General features: G+C 40.7%; 1 protein-coding gene across 1 annotated transcript in view; it reads left to right on the forward strand.

Moving 5' to 3' along the window:
- Positions 1 to 2,109: 2,109 nt before the first annotated feature.
- Positions 2,110 to 18,443, forward strand: part of xpo4 (exportin 4) — a 56,936-nt gene continuing 40,602 nt past the window's right edge. Inside the window, exons 1-6 of the mRNA XM_032568672.1 lie at positions 2,110 to 2,247; positions 5,804 to 5,909; positions 7,084 to 7,225; positions 7,717 to 7,855; positions 9,890 to 10,006; positions 10,105 to 10,258. Of these exons, the coding sequence (XP_032424563.1) occupies positions 2,155 to 2,247; positions 5,804 to 5,909; positions 7,084 to 7,225; positions 7,717 to 7,855; positions 9,890 to 10,006; positions 10,105 to 10,258 (751 nt within the window). The 5' untranslated portion in view covers positions 2,110 to 2,154. The remainder of the gene's footprint in view (positions 2,248 to 5,803; positions 5,910 to 7,083; positions 7,226 to 7,716; positions 7,856 to 9,889; positions 10,007 to 10,104; positions 10,259 to 18,443) is intronic.

Here is an 18,443-nt window from a genome sequence, read left to right on the forward strand (position 1 = left end):
CAGTTATGAGGGGAAAAGTTATGTTTATAAACCAATGTCCAGCTGTTTATGGAAGCTAGATAAATTAACAGGGAGCTTTTCTATTTTGTAGTTACATCTTAATAAAAAGTCTAAGCCACCCAAGGATTTAAAGACTTCTGTAGGAACCCAATGCCGCATTGAATCAGGATTTTTTTTTACAAATATCTTTGGATCCACCTAACTTTGAAGTCAGAATGTAGGATAATAAAGTCCAGAACAGTGAAACCACCAGACCTCAGTCTATTGATCATAACATTTTTCCTATTAAGATCGGACTTTTTCCCCCCAAATGAAATCAATGAGCATTTGATCAATTTTAATGCAAAGGCTGTTTGGGACATTAAGGGCTGAACTGGCATAGACAAGACGAGAAAGACCTTCAAGTTTTGCCCAGCAGGACTCGACCAGTGTGACCAGTGTGACCAGGTCTCTCTGTAACCATAGATTAAATCATGGAGAATATAATTGGGTCAAAGTTTTTGACCCGAGCGACAGCACGAGACGTAAAAATCAAAGCTCTACTGCTGGGTTTCAGTCCTGTGACTGTCCTCCGGGTCACGTGACTGAAACCCAGCATCATATCCTAAATATGCGCGTATTTTTCCGAGATGGTTGGTTTGTTGTAGCCTTTTTAAGGCATTAGGTAACTGGTTGTGATCAAGGCGTTTCTGTTTGATGGTTTTACAATATCCAGGGCAGTTGAAAATCTGTATTTCTGCAATTATTAGTTTCATAGACTGTTGCACGCTCTTGCTTATGCAACTAGAGATTGTTTGCTTTATTTAATGTTGCTTCGACTATTTCACTTGTAAAATCTGAATCAGATAGATGTTGCACTGCTCTGCCATCTGCTTTTACTTTTTATTATTTTATGATGTTGTTCAAAGTTAAGCCACTCTTGTGAAAAAATAGTATCTCATGATTATGAAGATAAGATAAGATAAGATAAGATTTATTTGTCATTGTCATCAACAGATTACAACGAGATTGAGATTTGCTCGACTCGAGTTAAGATGCAGGTTATGTGTATTTAGGGTTAGGGTCTTTCACAGTTGGCTACAGTTTTGGTATGTCTTTCTGCCAACTCAGTGCAGCTAGAAAATACTCTTAAGTAAATCACTGGCCTATTTGTTACGACAGCGTATTGGGGACATGTAGATCGGAAAAAAAGGAGTGCATTTCGGCTGAAAAAAACTCAGAAATTTTCAAGCAAAACAAGGAAATTTAAGAGTTTTGAAAGTCAAAAGGGAAAAAAACCTTACATTTTTAGATTACTTTAATTTTTCATTAAAAAACCGGGAAATTTTCTGAATTTCAAAAGTAAAAAATGTGCTGGAAAAACTCAGAAATTTTGAAAAAAAAAGTTTAACATTTTGAGTTGCACTTCAGAAATCAACAGTTTTGTTTTAGAAAGTTTCTGAGACGAATCTAAAAAACGTCTCCGTTTTTTCTTGGAAATTTGTGACCTTTGCATCTCAGAGATGTTCACGTTTTCTGGCGGAAATTTATCTCTCTTTGTTTCTATCTGCAATAACCCTATTACAACGTCGTACTGAACTCTCAAAACTGAAAAAAGCAACAACAACCCCTCACCCCCAAAAAACAAAACTATTACAATAAATAAACAAACAAAAAAACACATTCCAAAAAAATCAAAAACTAACAAAAAAATTATTCTACAGCAAAATAGAATAAATTTTACTGTAGAAAAAATCCATTATTAGATAATTAATTCAATAATTGTTGAATTATTATTTTTATTTTCACATTGTTTGTAGTTTTTTTTTTGGCGAGAATTTATTTATCTTTTTTTCTATCAGCAATGGCCCTAATACGTCGTCATACTGAACTTTCGAAACTGAAAAAATAAAAATAAAACACGACAAATTCTAAACAAAACAACAACAAAGAAAATCAAAAACAAACAAAAAAGAATTCTACAGTAAAATCTAATTATTGTTGACTTGTTTTTATTTTTTATTTTTTAGTTCAAATTAATAGTGACCATCATTCACATTCAGTTTTAAAACATTCCTCTGATGTTCCGCCACAGAGAAATGCTTTTCCACGGTTACGTAACTCGCCGAGTCTCTCCTCCGTGGGTCCTGCCGAGTATCCCACAATGCAGAGCGCATGGCGCGTCATTGGAGGGAGCCGATGATGATGGCGGCGGTCGGTGCACCAGAAGTGATCACACAACTGGAGAGCGCTGCCAAAGTTTTAATGGTGAGGAGCCCGGCCTGGTTTCGTCCCCGCTCCGGGCTCGGAACGCGCTAGGTAACCCGGTCTGCGGAGGAGTTCGTCGGGTGAAAATCTTCGCCCCGGCGGTTCGTTTCGCCCCGGTTGTTGTTGGTGACTGTGTTCAGGTTAGAGACACAGTCTGAACGATGCGTGGCGCAGAGTCTCGCTCGGCTCCGTCCCGTTACAAAACCTGTTTATTAAGCTCAAATGCCGCACCTTGCTGTACATTCCCCTCCCACGTCTCCGGACTTCAACTACCAACCCCAGTCTTCGTGCTGGGGCTCATTTTTTCCCCACAAACTTCAGCGGTTCGTGTTCTCTCTGTGTCGCTAAATCAAGATGTTTGCGCTCTGGACACAGTCGCAGCATGTCGCTGTTGTTTATATTCTCTCTTCTGCTCCTCTGCCTGCAGCTCCAGCTCCTCCTTGCCCAGCTAGACCACACTCTTTCCCGCTAAACACTTAACTTATTTCGGCCTGAACCGGAGCAAATGAGACAGAAGAGCCCGGCTAGGAGCCAGCAGCTAACCATGTGCATGTCAGTGTGTATGCTGGGTGATTCAGCTAGCTGCTGCTGCTGCTGCTGCGTGAACATTTTAATGTAAATAACCCTCCTCAGCCCAAAATGACATTATTAGAAAGGAAATCTCCACCGTACAACAGTGAGTCAAACAGCTGCTGTTAAAGGTCCACATTTCACTCACCTGCTGGTGTTTTAGTCTGGGATTTAAAATATTACCAACTCAAATCCTGGCTGTTGGTGACTAAATTAGAATAAGGCTGAAGGGGAAAACCGGATGATTAACTTTCATTAAATGATGCCAATTTAATAACTCATTAGATTTTAAGCTATATCAAGACAAGTGTTGTATGTTTTTACTTAATACATTTTTAGAAGATGTGTGTCTGCTAATGGGTAATTCCCAATCACCAATTTGGTAAAACTATGATCTGATATTTCTCCTGAGAGCAATAAATGACTAGAAATAACCTTTTTTTTTTTGGTAAATAAATATTTTTTTTTCAGAATTAGCTCAAAAATACAGAGCTGTCTCCCTCTGGAAATTTATGCACACAGTAAAAACCTCTATATGCTAAATCCTTTGCATAGATTCACTAGCTTTTATTGAGGATTTGAAATTGTAGTAGTTTGCTGTTGTTGTGACTATTTTTATATTTCCATAAGCTTTTTTTTTTTTTTTTTAAACGGAACAGCTGATTTTGTAGGAGTAAAAACCTCTAATTTGTCATTATAGGGGTTAGATTGTTAAATCGTTCCTATATTTTAACAAATCCTCTTGGATATATTAGGACCAGAAGAAATGTCAGTGTTTTTTGTTGTTTCATTTCACCAATAGTGCAGCAGAAAGACAAAATGATCGTAGATTTAAAACTGGGATTAGCTTCTTAGCATCAATCCCAGTTAGCGTAATTGGTCTTGCCAACAACAGTTCCCGTCTGTATTCTCAGTGAAGGATTTATAGTTTTTATCCAAGCCAGGATCATCCCTAATTGGCCGGTTCTAATCTAAAAAATAAATATTTTTCAGATTGTCAGTAACCCTGATCGGTGCAGAAGTTGTTACTGCAGGAAGAGAACCCCCAGATTTAGATTGTTTTTATTATCAGTGAAATTATCAATGAACTTAAAATTAGAAGAGACAGTTGGACACAACTATCTCTCTCTTCTTTCTTTTCTTTTTTAACCTCTGCTTCTCCTGCCCCGGAACACGTCTGACTAATAAACAGATTCTCGGCTGGTTTGCAGCGACTGGTTTCAGTTCGCTTGGAGGTTTTTCTGTGTGAAAAGGAACCAAACCGCTAGAAAAAGTGGCAAGTTGTCAAACTTATCAATTGGATGCAGACCAAAGTAAACAGAAAAGCGTAACTACAGCCCTAAGAATAGGAAAAAACAAATAGTTAGTTCAGTCAATTTATTGGCTACTTGTCAGGGATAATCAAGTTTTGTGTATCACCAGATATTCGTAAATTTTTCCTAACAAAATAAAGAAACTTTCCAGATTCCCCCCCCTCCACATTTCTACTCTTAAACTTGTCAAAAAACCAAATAGAAAAGTGAAATATTCCTTTTTCCAAACTGCTGAACCCGAAACGAGATTCAGTTTTATTTTTCGACTCGACAGTAAAACCCGATATAATGTTTTGCACTCGATGTCCCAGCCATGCTGGGGGGAAAACTTTGCCAGACAAATACGAGAATCTGATTCTGGAAAAGTCTTGAATTTCGAAGTGGGGAAACGTCCCTGCGACCCGTCCTCGGTGGTGCGTTTCACACACCAGGCCTCTGAATGAACGTCTGTCATTCCCTTTTAGTTCAGAATTAAAAGTCGTTCTAAATTTGGGCTTTAATCTAACAGCAGAGCACATTAGGTCCAGTCCGTTGAGTCTGTCTGCTTGCAGTCGTCTTTTATAACTCTCTCTCTCTCTGTGTGTGTGTGTGTCACCTCATTATGGCACATTATGTGTGTTTTGTCAGATAAAAGGGCCTTTCTTCCTTTTGCTGCCTCCAACCACTGAGCTGCTTTTACTGCAATTAGGTCTGGAATGTGACTTTCCTGCTGGGCGGTATCATGGAGACGCCGCTGTATTTTAAAAAACTGTTTGTTTTGCACTTTCTTAGAGCTGCAGTCTGTTTATTTGCGTTATGAGAGGCTTGCTTGTGTCTTCTATGAATGACGGAGGCAACTGTGCAAACTCAGCTGCAGCTTAGTATTTTTTTTTTACTAAAAGACTACATTGGAAAATTGTTTTGTTGTCTATATTCGTCAACATTTCTTCTCATGTATGTTGATGTCTCAGCTGCAGGATAGTCTTTCAGTTTTAGGACGATGCATATCCAAACCAACTTGGTCCTGTGTGAGATGGAAATGCACCGATCCGATATTAATATCTGTATTGGTATCGAGATTGGAAATGGTGACAATGTAGCCGATTCATCAGAGCAGATCTGTTCAGTCTAATTCTAGACTTTATTATTTATGTTGAATTATATTTATAATTCCTAATTGCAGTTTCTGAACCATTTGAAAACATTTTTGTTGCAGTTTTTTTTTTTTTTTTACATGTTTGACCCAGATAGTCCACCTTTTTTTTTTTTTTTTTTTTTAATCATTTATTTTTCATAGGCTATTCTGCTCCTACTTGCACTGACTGAACAGATTAAAGTTGTTTTTACATTCTTGACCAAGTTTGTGCAGCTATTGGTCCATTTAAGAGTTATCTAATAGATTTGGAGTTTAGTGCATTTATGTCTTGTGTTTCAAAATGAAACATTTTAGGTCAGTTCAGCAGTTTTTCTGTATCGGCCGATACTAAACATCAGATATCGGTATCAGAAGTGAAAAAAGTGGATCGGTGCATCCCTAGAACAATGGATTACTAAAAAACAAATCCTTAGTTGCAGCCCTAGAATAAAGCATTTTTAAAAAAAAAAAAACATTTTCCAGCACACTGGTTTTACAAAGTACATGTTATCTTTTTAAAGCTTTCTGCCTGAACTGTGCCGTTGCTGTTTCTTCCCAGGCACCGCCATCCATGGTCAGCACAGAGCAGAGGCAGCACGCTGAACATGTTTTCCTCTCCTTCAGGAAGTCCAAGTCCCCGTTCGCCATCTGCAAGCACATCCTGGGTAATTCGTCAAATAAAACGCTGAACTTGCGTAGTGTCGCGGCGCTTTCGAGACGTTCAGGAATCACCTTGCTGGTGACAGGCTGCCGGACCGTGGTGACGTGTTGCTCCAGGACATGTTTGAGCCTGACTACATGAGAATCAGCCCGTGGTGTCACGGTTGGAAGCCGGCTTGTTTTTATGAAAAGGACTTTTGAGAGATAATGTGTAACTTTGCAAGCTGAAATTAGGGCCACTGTGCCTATTTCCAAGTGTGATAAATACAATCCCTTGTCTTTGATTTATCAGTAGAACCTGACATTTGATAAGGAAACAACTAAATTAAAACCATTCATGTAAAAAAAAACAAAAACATTCAGACTTTTATTTTTTAATAACCTTACTAAATCCAGTAAGTTTATCTTTTCCTAACTTTGCTATGAGCCCGGTTGGTGTATTTCAGGGCTGCAACCAACAATTGTTTTAGCATAATCGATTAATGCTATTCTGACAATTAACTGGATAAAAAAAGTTTGGCACATTTTGCAGATTTTTCAAGGAATTTTTTAAATTAAATATTAGCAGTGCATTAAAAGGTGCAACTAAATAAGTAATTCAATTCCTTTTTTATTTATTTTTTCCTTTTTTAATTGCCTAAAACGTAATAATGGCATTCCTTAAGTTCCATTTGTGCCAAAGGATGCGTCTGCAGCTAAAAATACTTAAGATGAAAGGGTTTTGTTTTTAATCTTAAATACAAAATGTACATATTTTTGTACAGTTTTGGCTTAATTACTGCTGAGTAATATATTTTAGTCTGTATGCTAAAGTAAGCGATTAATCGATTACTAAATTAGTTGAAGATTTTATCGATAATCGATTCATTGCGGTTTATCTGATCAATTGTTTCAACTCTTAATTTATTCCGAGCAACTTTCAAATATTTCTCGAATTAAAAACAATGTTTAAGGCTAAAAAAACAACAACAACATCGACGACGTTTTGCCGTGGCGATGAAGACAAAGTGGATTACCTGCAGCCGATTCGTCCGATTAATCGTTTTATATAAAAGTGCCAAAGCAGTTAACACGTTTTCCCATCACTTCCCCGCCCACACGCCGTCTTAATTTGCTCCCTTTTGACGCTCTGCAGTTTCGTAACGCGTTCTTTCTGCCTCCTCACGTTTCCCCCTCCAGAGACGAGCAAGGTGGACTATGTGCTATTCCAGGCAGCCACAGCCGTCATGGAGGCCGTTGTGCGGGAGTGGATCCTGCTGGAGAAGACCAGCATCGAGTCCCTCCGGGCGTTCCTCCTCACCTACGTGTTGCAGAGACCCAAGTGAGTAGGAAAGGAAGAGGAGGCTTTGTTGGATACCGTCTCCCGAGTTTTGTGCATTCACATTCTGCGTGCCAGTAATGTATCCAGGCAGTTTGACCGCTGATAGCCAGTCCAGAAGTATATATTTAGTAGCCGCAAGAACACAAAGTTTTACCAAGTGTTTTCAGCGCAGTTTCTGGTGCAAATATCTCAGTAAACCTGAAATAAGACAAAATAACTCACAAGTAATGTTTAAATATAAGCTTGTTTTAAGTAAATAGCATCTAAATATTCCGCTGGTAGATTATTAGACTTATAGGAAGACATTTTTCCCATGTTAGAAGTGAAAAGTTCTCCCAGTGGAGCTAGGACTATTGACAATCCAGCTGTGTGTCTTAATCCTGATTTTGAGTACGTGGTGAGCCTCTCTGTTGTGAAAGATTTTCTAAACTTAATGGATAACAGCCCCTCCGTTCCTCTGCATCTGCCTTGGCGGCGTCGCGCTCCTGCAGCCTGCAGAAGTACGTCCGTGAGCAGATCCTGCTGGCTGTGGCCGTCATCGTGAAGCGAGGCTCTCTGGACAAAAGCATCAACTGCAAAGGCATCTTCCACGAGGTCGGCCAGCTCATCAGCAGCGGGAACCCCACAGTGGTAACAGAGACGCACGCATTTCGGCTTTCACTGATCCACACCGCTCGACTTGGCTGTGAAGGAAATAAACTTTAGCTTTAAAGAGGGGAAACAAAGCCTCTAACGTCGAATAAATACTGTCGTTAAAACTCTAGTAGTACGTCTGGGAAACATTTGATCCAGATGGATAATTAATCCTTTGAGAATGACATTCGTGCATCACAGATTTCAGCACCAGCCTTATTTCTCTGCGTGTTGTGTCGTGTTTTCAGACTTTATGTGAGGATTCTGGGCTCAAAAAAAGAGACCAATTTCTGTTGTTATTATTCTATCTTAATATTTTTCATCTGTGTTTTAATTGCACAAAATAAGATGAAGGAAGCTAATTTAGTCTGACAATAACAATAAAAAAAAAACCCTAGCTTCCATGTTGTTGTAAAGTTAGAAGACTTTTTTCCTTGACTTTTATTTTTGAAGTATTTTGTATACATTTGGTGTCGAGGGCTTGTAAAAATAGAAAATATCACTTCACATTTAGAAAACACGGACTGACCAGCTCTATATGTACGTTCCAGCACATTCATAAACATTATTACAAAAGTCTAAAAAATGAGGATCCCTAAATTTGACAAACAATAAAGTAAATTCCTATTTCAGCCCAGTAGATGGCCCTACTGTGCTTGTGCTTGAATTTAAATCCCAAAGAGAGAGAAAGTTATTTCAAATCCTTACAAAAAAGCTTTTTCTTAAGTAACAAATTACTTTAAGTTATACTTTTTAAATTACATTAATTACCATTTCTCTCTGCAAGTTGAGACTTGACTTAATTTCTTTACATAATGTCTATTTGTTGATCATAACCAGGGGATCAGTAACTGCTAAGAGTTAAAGCCTTTTGATATGGTTAACTTTAGATTGCATGTGTTGGGTGGAAATATGGAGGACTTTTATTATTAACCCTTTAAAAGCTTTCTTGTCACTGTTAAATGAAGATTAATGAGGCAGTTTTTCTAAAAGTTAAATTAACTTTTATTCAGGACTTTTTCTCTCTCTCTTTTGCAGCTCTTCATTTTGCTTTGTGTGCCCCCATGTTATAAGTCATAAAAAACTACGGCCAAAGCCACCAGTTAAAGTACATGATGTGAAAATCTTCTAGTTGCTGGGGATCTTGTTTGTATTTGTTGACCGCTTTAATAACACCACCAGAAGTAAAGAAGAAGACCTCGAAGCAATTTTGTGTAGTTCACGGCGCTCTGTCAAAATGTTTTAGTTACATTACGTTAAGTAGTCAGGCTACCGTAGTCTGGAGAGTCTTGGAGTAATACACACTCTGCTTTGACTGACTGAATTACCTTTTTTTTCCCACTTAAAAAAGATTGAGTTTTCTGGCCCATCGCAATCTTTAAACAGACTGACGTGCCGATTCCGATTTTAATCCATGTCAGTTTTTTTTTTGTCTGAAATGTTGCAAGAAAGTTGCTGAGTTGGCAACAGTGGTGTGACTGTTGTTAACTGTAAATGTGCAGACATGACCTGGTGGGCCGTCCCGTCAGTCTCACGGGACAGCAGAAGAGGACGGTGGCTGATTGTTAGACCTTTGCTGAGGTAGATAAGATCAGTGGTTAAGATTAGCTTCCTGTGTAAGTATTGGCCGATCACAGGTCTCCCAAAATTAAGGAAATTGACTCAGATAAATAATCTGGTCCAAAAATTGGTGCACCCCTAGATTTAAGTGGATGTCTGCCAACCTTTCCAGCTGTGACAAACTTTTTTACGGAAAACCTTCCACAAGGTTTAGGAGTGCAAGTTCTTCCTGAAGCACATTTCTGAGGTTAGACACTGATGCTGGATGAGAAGGCGTGGCTTGAAGTCATCACAAAGGCCTTTTAGGTCACGAGGTCAAACTCACTCATCCATATTTTTATGCACCTTGGTGCACGCTCATTGAACAGGAAGGGACCACCCTTAAAAGTGTTCCTGCGTAGTGAGAGCCATGGAAAATTATTTACGCACCGTTCCTGAGCTAATCTGAAGGTCACATCTTCTGCCCTGCAGCAAACCCTGGCCTGCTCCATCCTCACCGCTCTGCTTAGCGAGTTCTCCAGCTCCAGCAAGACCAGCAGCATTGGCCTCAGCATGGAGTTCCACGGCAACTGCAAGCGCCTCTTTCAGGTTGGCTTCCCACCTCGATCTCTTTAAACCTCACTTCTTCTTTTTTCTCCACCCGTACCGCTGCAGACAGACCCCTCTTCTCTCTCATCCCCCTCCAGGAGGACGGCCTGCGTCAGACCTTCATGCTGACCATGGAGGTGCTGCAGGAGTTCAGTCGCAGGGAGAACCTCAACGCTCAGATGTCCTGCGTCTTCCAGCGCTACCTGGCTCTAGCCAACCAGGTCCTGAGCTGGAACTTCCTGCCTCCAAATCATATCCTTTGTTAGCTGGAAGGACGTGGGTTGATTGTTCATGCAGTCTGCTGCATCAGCAAGGGGTTTATGTCAAGTGGAGAGTGGGTGGTTAAGCATCACTACATGGAAATCCATAGGATTTAGTACGGCGTTGGTGTGAAGTAACAAACCATTGCAAGGCATGTGGGGTTCCCAAACCTTTCCATGCCATGGCCCTGCAAACGGCATTGGCTTCTAGCCTGGAAACCCTTTACAAAAGCCAACGCTACAAAATATGTGAAGAAACATCAACTTTTAGAATGGTTTTTGCCTTATTTTCATTAACTATTCAGTAATTATTACATTCGTTTAGCATAAATGCTACCTCATACTTTCTGATTTTACTTTCCACTGAGTTCTGCTGACATAAATGCCTTGCTAAGGTACCCTTGCTAGGGTAGCTAATGTTTTTGGGTCTTTTGTGGGTAAGTACAACTTTAACAGCAGTCGGCTGGACAATGTTCGTACATATGACGATATGGGTCTTAAATTCCATTCATAAGGATCTTAGATTTGAGTTGGTGAAACCTGGTACATGTGTTCGTGTCTTTAAATACACGTTGCCTCCGAGATGCACATCTGTCAGCAGGTTTTGCTTCGTCGTTCACGCCTTGTGCACACGTCCGTGTTACGGTCACAGTTGGCTGCATTGTTGAGCAAACTTGGGCGCTCTGCGTGCGTGTCGGAGTGTTTGTGTGCTCACCCCGACTCATTACGGCTTTAATCCCCACAGCCTGGCATCCTCTCGGCCTGTCTGAGGAGGGGATCTGGAGTGGCGCTTGCTGCCAGCCTGAGCCATGGATCATTTTCAAAGAGGTGTCTCCGTGTGTCCACCCTCCCCCCCCTCCGTCTCATTCCAACAGCACGGCAGCCCCGCCTTGGCTTGTCGAGGCTCCCCTTGGTATGCCAGGCACGCTCCACCGGATTTGTGTTCTCAAAGACCCGCTTTTTATGTTTCAAAGATTATTGATATTGATTTTTGGATGAGAGTTTAATTTAGTTTTATTGTTGCGGCATCTTTATGAAGCCGAGGGAGCAGCAGTTGTTGATTCTGGGTGCTTTGAGGAAGGGATGGTCGGTCTGGTCGTCATAACGAGTTATTTATTTTTTCTGTTTTAGTCAAATGTTTTAGTAAACGAAATCATCTGTTGACTCTTGATTAGTAGTGACTCTACTTGTTTTCCGAGCTGATCAAGTGCGACAAAAAGGAAAAGTCAAGTGGAAGATTATTATTTCCAGCCGTTTATAGAAATTAAAATCTTACTCAATTTAATCTTTCCCCTCAACTCTATCAAAACTGATTCCTCTATGAGTTTCAGACGCTTTGAAGCGCACAGTTGACATTAAACATGATTGCTTTCACGGTTCTGAACTCGGTGTGAGTTCAGCTCCTCGAAGTTCATCATTTAATCATCGGCGGAACAGAAATGAATGAAGCAGAAGTCGCTGGGTAACTTCTGAGCGCGGGGATCTTTTCCTGCTGGTGTTGGGTTCACTTATATAGAGCCGTTCTCTCCTCTTCATGTTGACTTGTCGTAAATGTTGACTACCGTCTCAGCCCATAAAAATAGCTCACGACTTCTTAGATCAAGTGGCGTTCCCCTTGAAATCCGTTGTGTGTGTGAAGTCTTGGAATGCCTGAGCTGCTGCTGAAACGGGGAACAGATTGATGAAGACCGCCGGGGAGCGCCGGAGCACGCCTGCTGCTGGACCTGGTGTGGTGTGAACTGAACACACCACAGATCGTTGAAGACGCGCTCCCCCACGCGTCACTCCACACCAGGCTGGACTGCAGACGGGGTCACGGTCAGGCCTCAAGGCCCTGAAACGCTCTCAGACGACTCGGCTGCTTCCACAATCGTTCATTCACCTTTGTCTTCAGCCACTGATTATACTGTGTAGCTGGAACTGGTATGAGGGGGAGTCTCCAAAACCGATGTGGCAGCTGTGTCAGTTTCAGACTTTTCTTTTAATTGCCCTCCGGGGAGGAAAGTCTTGACTCCAGTTATACAGGGCACCTGTGACTCTGTGGGAAGATTCGTCATCTTATAATCGGAAAGTGGTTCGTCTGATTCCAGTTTCCTCCTACCAAGTTGTTTATTGCATTATGATCATAGCCCTTTGGTACGTCTCTTCAAACCAAAGTTTAGTCGTCTTTGTCTCTCTACACAGACAATTCAGACAACATATTCACTGAAAATCAAGACAATCGCAGTAAAACGTTGAGTTCAGGAACGTCCATACAGTGATGTTTTCTCCATTGTTCTTGAAATATGTTAAAGTCCTTTGGTTACCTCAAGGTTAGCATTTCGGTCAGCAGGTCGTCCGATTGTTGGAAATATCGTCAAGACAAGACAGTAAACCTTAAGACTCCCACATACTGGGGCGTAATATGTGTATTCTGTGAGCCGGGCGGATTCCTCGCACAATATCCGGACGGTTGAGTTTTCATAATTGAGCGTACTGATTGCCTACATTTTTTGTGACAAATTCCTTCATTTCTCACAATCCGAATGGGTACTAGCCAGTTCAATAAGCTAGTTGGGCACCTAGACCACCTGGTGACCTGTCTATGCGGCTCAGAGTGGCAGTCATGCAGCGTGAACTTGAGACCGCTTGAGCCGACTCTTAACCCTATTAGCTTGCTGGCGCATACAAAACAGTTGGGTGTGAACACTGTTTCCTGCCAGGCAGATTTCTGTGTGACAAGACTACGGGTACGAGGTGGTAAAGTTTGTCCTTTGGGTGGACGTGAGTGAAGTACGCCAAAGTATGTTGATGCTTTTAAAGTGTTTTTTCCTGGAAAATTGGAAGAAATTGTTTCTTTGGATCAGGATGCTGTTTACAAAGTACTGAATGTCTGTAAATATTGTTATTTACTGATATTTTTTTATTTAGATGTTGACGCAGTGGTGGATCATACCTTGAGTTAGGAGCCTTTTTATGCCTTGATGATTTGTGGGTCAGAGTTAAATGGCTTAGTGTGCTTTGACATTGTTTACAAGGAATGAAAATTAGGGGTAATTGATAAATCGGTTCAGATTTTATTAATTTTGGGAGATTGCTAAGGTCTGAAAATCAGCCACTGTCCCATTTTGTTCCTCCATGAAACTAACACCACCGCCTGTTCACATGGGCCAACTAAGCGACTTTTCAGACAAAAAAATCAGTATCGACCAAAATCGAAATCAGCATGTTAGGCTCGCGATCGGCCAGAGAAATGCAATCGGTGCATCCTTACTGAAAATGAATCGAGATTCAGGCAAACTCTAAGGAAAAGCTGCAAAAGACATTCAGACAGTGAGAGAACTAATGACAGAATCCGAAGATTACACCAAAGTCTTGTCTGCTAAAGACACTTGAGGACAAATCTGTATGGGCCCCAATGGGGAACACATGTAGTCAATCAAGATCATTTTAAAAAAGGTGCTGCAAAAATACAGAGCCCTTCTGTGAATCCACATAACCTATTGGATAGTTAAGTCGAAGGTTTTTTCCTTGTTCATGTCAAATTAAATTTAGTTCTACAGGCACAAACAGATGTAAACTGAGGATTTCTTTTGTTTTCTCTTTGGTGTTTTGGGGGTTTTGTGCGTCATTTTTTCCAGTAGTTTTTCATGTTTTGTTTTGCGCATTTCAATCATAGAACCAGATTACCGCAAGAAATGTTTGTAAAACTGAAAAGACGGGAAAACTGCAAGATAAACCAATGTTTAAAACTAGAGCAAAACTTTTTTTTCTCTCACTAAGGTAATGTTACCTCAATTTCCGCTGCTTGACTGCCATCTCTTTACTTCTTCCCTACATGAACCCAGAGCATTTCATGGATGGTGTAGCAACAAAAACAAGCCCCCAATCAGGAGATACACTGGAAAAACACAACCTTACCAAGTATTTTTAGCTAGTTTCTAGTGCAAATGTCATAGTACACTAGAAATTGGATAAAACTAACTCACTAGTAACTTTTGAGCAAGATATAGCAGCTTGTTTTAAGTTAATAATTTCTTATTTATTTTAAAAAATGCAATTCCTGCTGGTGGATTATTTCATTAATCCCACGTTTTAAATGAGATAAGCTGTTAGGAAAACTAGTACAATATTAAGGAATTATAGACTTAAAACAAGCTTACTGAAATGCTACTTGTTTTGTCTTATTTCAAGTGTACCGTGAAATTTGCACTAGAAACGAGACCAAAAATGGTATTTTGCTAAGATTTTGTGTTTTTTTGCAGCGTGTGCTTGTGTTGAGTGGATGCCTGTGTCGGAGCGGTCTCGGTTTTCACATCAGCTCTCCTAAGGTCGCGCTCTGGGCATTGTGGCCGCGAGGTTAGGGTTAGGATTAGGGTATGTGTAAGGTGATGCCGACTGTTTGCCTTGGCCCTGACCCACTAGGGGTTGAACGACTACATATTTTTTAAGGTCGACTACATCATGATAATAGTCGAGTCGATGTCGACTAGTCGCGGTGACGTCATAGTGACGTAAGCGCAAAAACCCTTCACAACTACTTGGAGGCTTTATTAGCTATTTTCACGGCAAATATTGACCCCCCCCCCACACACACACACACACTCTCGCCTTCTCCTGCTTTTACTAAGTCTATTATGGAGATTCTTCGTGAGCATCGGGGAAAAGTTTGTTGCACAAAGTCGGGTCTGACTTTTTTTTTCTAAACACCGGCTGATGCTGATGATCTCTGGATAGTTACTATAGGAGTCAAATTATCACACTGACTACATGGTGCTTTTGGAACATCACAAGCCAAACTTGTTATGAACGGATCCCGTTTGGTTACAGCTGAATTCAACGAAACCACCTGCTTCTCCTCCGCCCGATGCGCGGCAGGAAGCTCTGCTGACTCAGCAGATTGAACGATTTAAGATATTTTCTAGTCAACGTCAACATGATAAAAGTCGAGTCGATGTCGAGTTGACTAGTCGTTGTGACGTCATAGCAACGCAAGACGCAAAGCTTTGGAGTAACGTACAGGCTTTATTACCCGTTTTCACGGAAAAATACGGCATTTACACAGAACAGCAACAAGTGAAACAACAAAACATCGGGATAGTTTATGATAAATAATAAGTTGCTGGGAAACCAACATTCAAAAGGAAACGCACATCTTTTAGATGGCATGTAAAAACAATAAAAAGAGGTGGCGGGGGGGGGGGGGGGGGGGGGTAAATAAAGTTAACTCGCTGTCAATATTCTCTTCGCTAAGAGTTGTTGGGGTTTTTTCTTGGTTGACATGTAGGAAAACAAGGGCATCAACATGAGCCGGATGAAGGCTTGCCCGCTTTCTCGTAATGGTATTCCCAGCGAGAGAGAAAATCCTCTCGCTGGGAGTGCTGGTTGCCGGAACAGCTAAATATTTTCTGCTGAGGTTTGCCAGACGGGGAAATCTGCCCTGGTTGCTGGCCCACCACTGCAGCGGGTTCGCCATGGTGGGGATCTGCGGTTAGTTAGTTAGTTAGTTAGTTAGTTAGATCGTCGTGACAAAGACACTCGCGAGCCGGCTAAGTGACATCCTTAGCGGGAAGGGGGCGAGTTTTAGACGGCTCGTGTTTTGTAGTGGACTGCAGCTGCAACTCCATCTCCTTTTAAAAACACTGTACAACCACAAATATGCATCCATCTACATATCATTTAAACTAATGTATTAACTTATTTTTCTTGTGTCTTGTGACGTATACTGTGCTGTCAGATCAGCACAGGCTGTCACCACCGGCAATCACATGACTGCGACTAGTCGACATGAAATGTAAAAACTAGCGAGACGTCTTAGAGTCGACTAGTCGACTAATTGGTTCAACCCCTATGACCCACCACGAAGAATCCTAAGCGACTGCTATCTAAACAACAGTGGGACGGAGTAAACAGCTGATCGGAAAAGCTGGTGGATGTGCAGGCCGCTCATTCATTGAAAGAAGGCACAGGGTGGAATTGCGATAGCGTGCAGTTTATAAGGGATTTGCGAGCGCTCGCTCATACGAAGAAAGTATTCGTCTCATGTTACTGCATTAGATAGATTTCGCTTGGATTCGTAGGGGGGGAAAAAAACTGGCATGAAAAACCAGTGTGTAATTGCTTTATTATTGGTTTCCCCCCACTGGAAGCTGAATTAATGACAACGTCTGCCTAAACAGATGGGAGGGGCTCAACAGGGAGGGGGAACAGGTCGCAGAGGAGGTATTCCTGGACTGTTATTCCACATGGCGAGGCTGCAGGGCGGTCTTGTGGCAGGATATATCACTTAAACCCCACCACGCGCCGTAGCATAGCGCTGCGGTCTTTACATGGCCACTGGCAGCCTTTCACCCCCCCACCACCATGCAGCGGGACCCTCCTCTGCGCTGATCGGACATAATGAATAGGGGATAGAAGAGAAGCCCGCTAATCCACCGATCCTTCAGCGTGAAGGTTGTTCAGGCTTGCAAAATGTTGAGATTACCAGGATCAGCAGGATGTTGGCTATTTAAAACCGTCACAAAATGCTGCCAGGTTGATTGATGCGGTTTTTTGTGCAACAGCTGAAAGTTTTTGATGTGTTCTGTTGAATCTGGGGAGAAAATGAAGTAGTTTATTTAATCTCGTCATGATGCAGGTGAACAAAAATAGGATCTCATGCCGCTTCCTGACACTCAAAAGAAAATAAATAATTCCTGATAAATAACACGAAATGTCATTTATTTCTGGTTGGACGTTTCCCATTACATTCCCAGTCAAGTACTTGAAATCAATGGCTGTTGCCTTGGGGCGGGTGAAATGGCTTAAGAATAATATCAGGTTTTTTTTTTTTCAAGCCAAATCCTATATTCGATTTTAGTTTACATTAAAGAAATTTAAAAATACAGAAAATAGTTTAAAAAATGATTCAATCATCCCGTCTATGAGTCAACCTATGTCCAAATAAATCCAGCCTGAAAGTCATGTTTATCAAACAGCCTGGCACTGGCTGGGCTGACACTCTGAACCTCAGGGACCCCCAAGGAGTGAATTAGTAAAAAAAAAAAACACATTTTTTTCCAGAAATTCAATCTTCTTGCACAGAAATTTTGATTGATCAATAAAATCTATTTATCGCCCAGCCCTACTGTTACCAGTTCATTTTTATTCATTTGATTATGCATTACTGCTGCAGGAGGACTGTAAAGTCAGCAGTGTTTCCCTTTACTGCGTGGGCCCTAACATGTTAATAACATAGCATTTCTACATTAAAATCAGAGAAACTGAAAGTTAGAATTTTTGTTTATTAGCTTTTTCAATTGAATTGCAGAAACAAAATAACTTCTTGGAGATACACAGACTCTTTTAAATGATTGAAATCACATTCATCATGCTGTCTTATCGGGTTTTCTTTCTGGGCAAAGGATATTTTGTCCTAAATAAAGCTTCTCTATGTTTGACCCTTTACTGGTCAAACATAAAGTTAATTAAGAAATCAACGTTAAAGCTTACCATGTGTTTCTAAACAATATCTGATTTAACACCTACAGACATGAATGAATTCACTTCCTGCTGATAAAGTTCTTATATATGGAGCAGTCTGACAAAATGCTAGGCTACTGGTAGCATGTTACTGTTTGTAAAATCAGAAATAAGATAAGAAATTAAAATCACACAAGAATAAAAAAAAGAATGGCGTTTTGGGGAAATTGTAGTTGAGGATTTTACGGAAGATGCTGTAAGCGCTCTGGTGGAGCCAGCTGCATATCGTCCAGGAAACCCCCCCAAAACAAACCTTTGTTTTCCTGTAACTTCTTGTAGTCTTTTTCCTTGTTTCTGCCAGTAGCAACGTCCGGCTGTTGATCACGCAATTTCTGTGAAGCGGAAAAAAACCCCGTATCCATTGAAGTTTTGCGAAATACATCTATTTCAATACGCATCTCAGCGCAAAACCTTTCTATGAAAAAACATGTTTTTCTTAAATTGCCTTGTTTCCACGTAAATTCAGTTTAGCAATTGTGTGGTTAATGGAAACGCAGCCCCTGTGAACATCATTGTAAATGCTTAAACAAATTACTTGGTGAAATCCCTGATTATTTACTGTCTAAATGACGTACACATTTAGAAAAATATGAACAAAAAGGCTTGAACAATTAAAAAAAAAAAATTGATCCGGTACATTACTTTTTGTGTCGTCATGGTTCCAAGGCGCTGATACA

Source organism: Xiphophorus hellerii, chromosome 7 (genome assembly GCF_003331165.1).
Source record: "Xiphophorus hellerii strain 12219 chromosome 7, Xiphophorus_hellerii-4.1, whole genome shotgun sequence".
Classification (NCBI taxonomy): domain Eukaryota; kingdom Metazoa; phylum Chordata; class Actinopteri; order Cyprinodontiformes; family Poeciliidae; genus Xiphophorus; species Xiphophorus hellerii.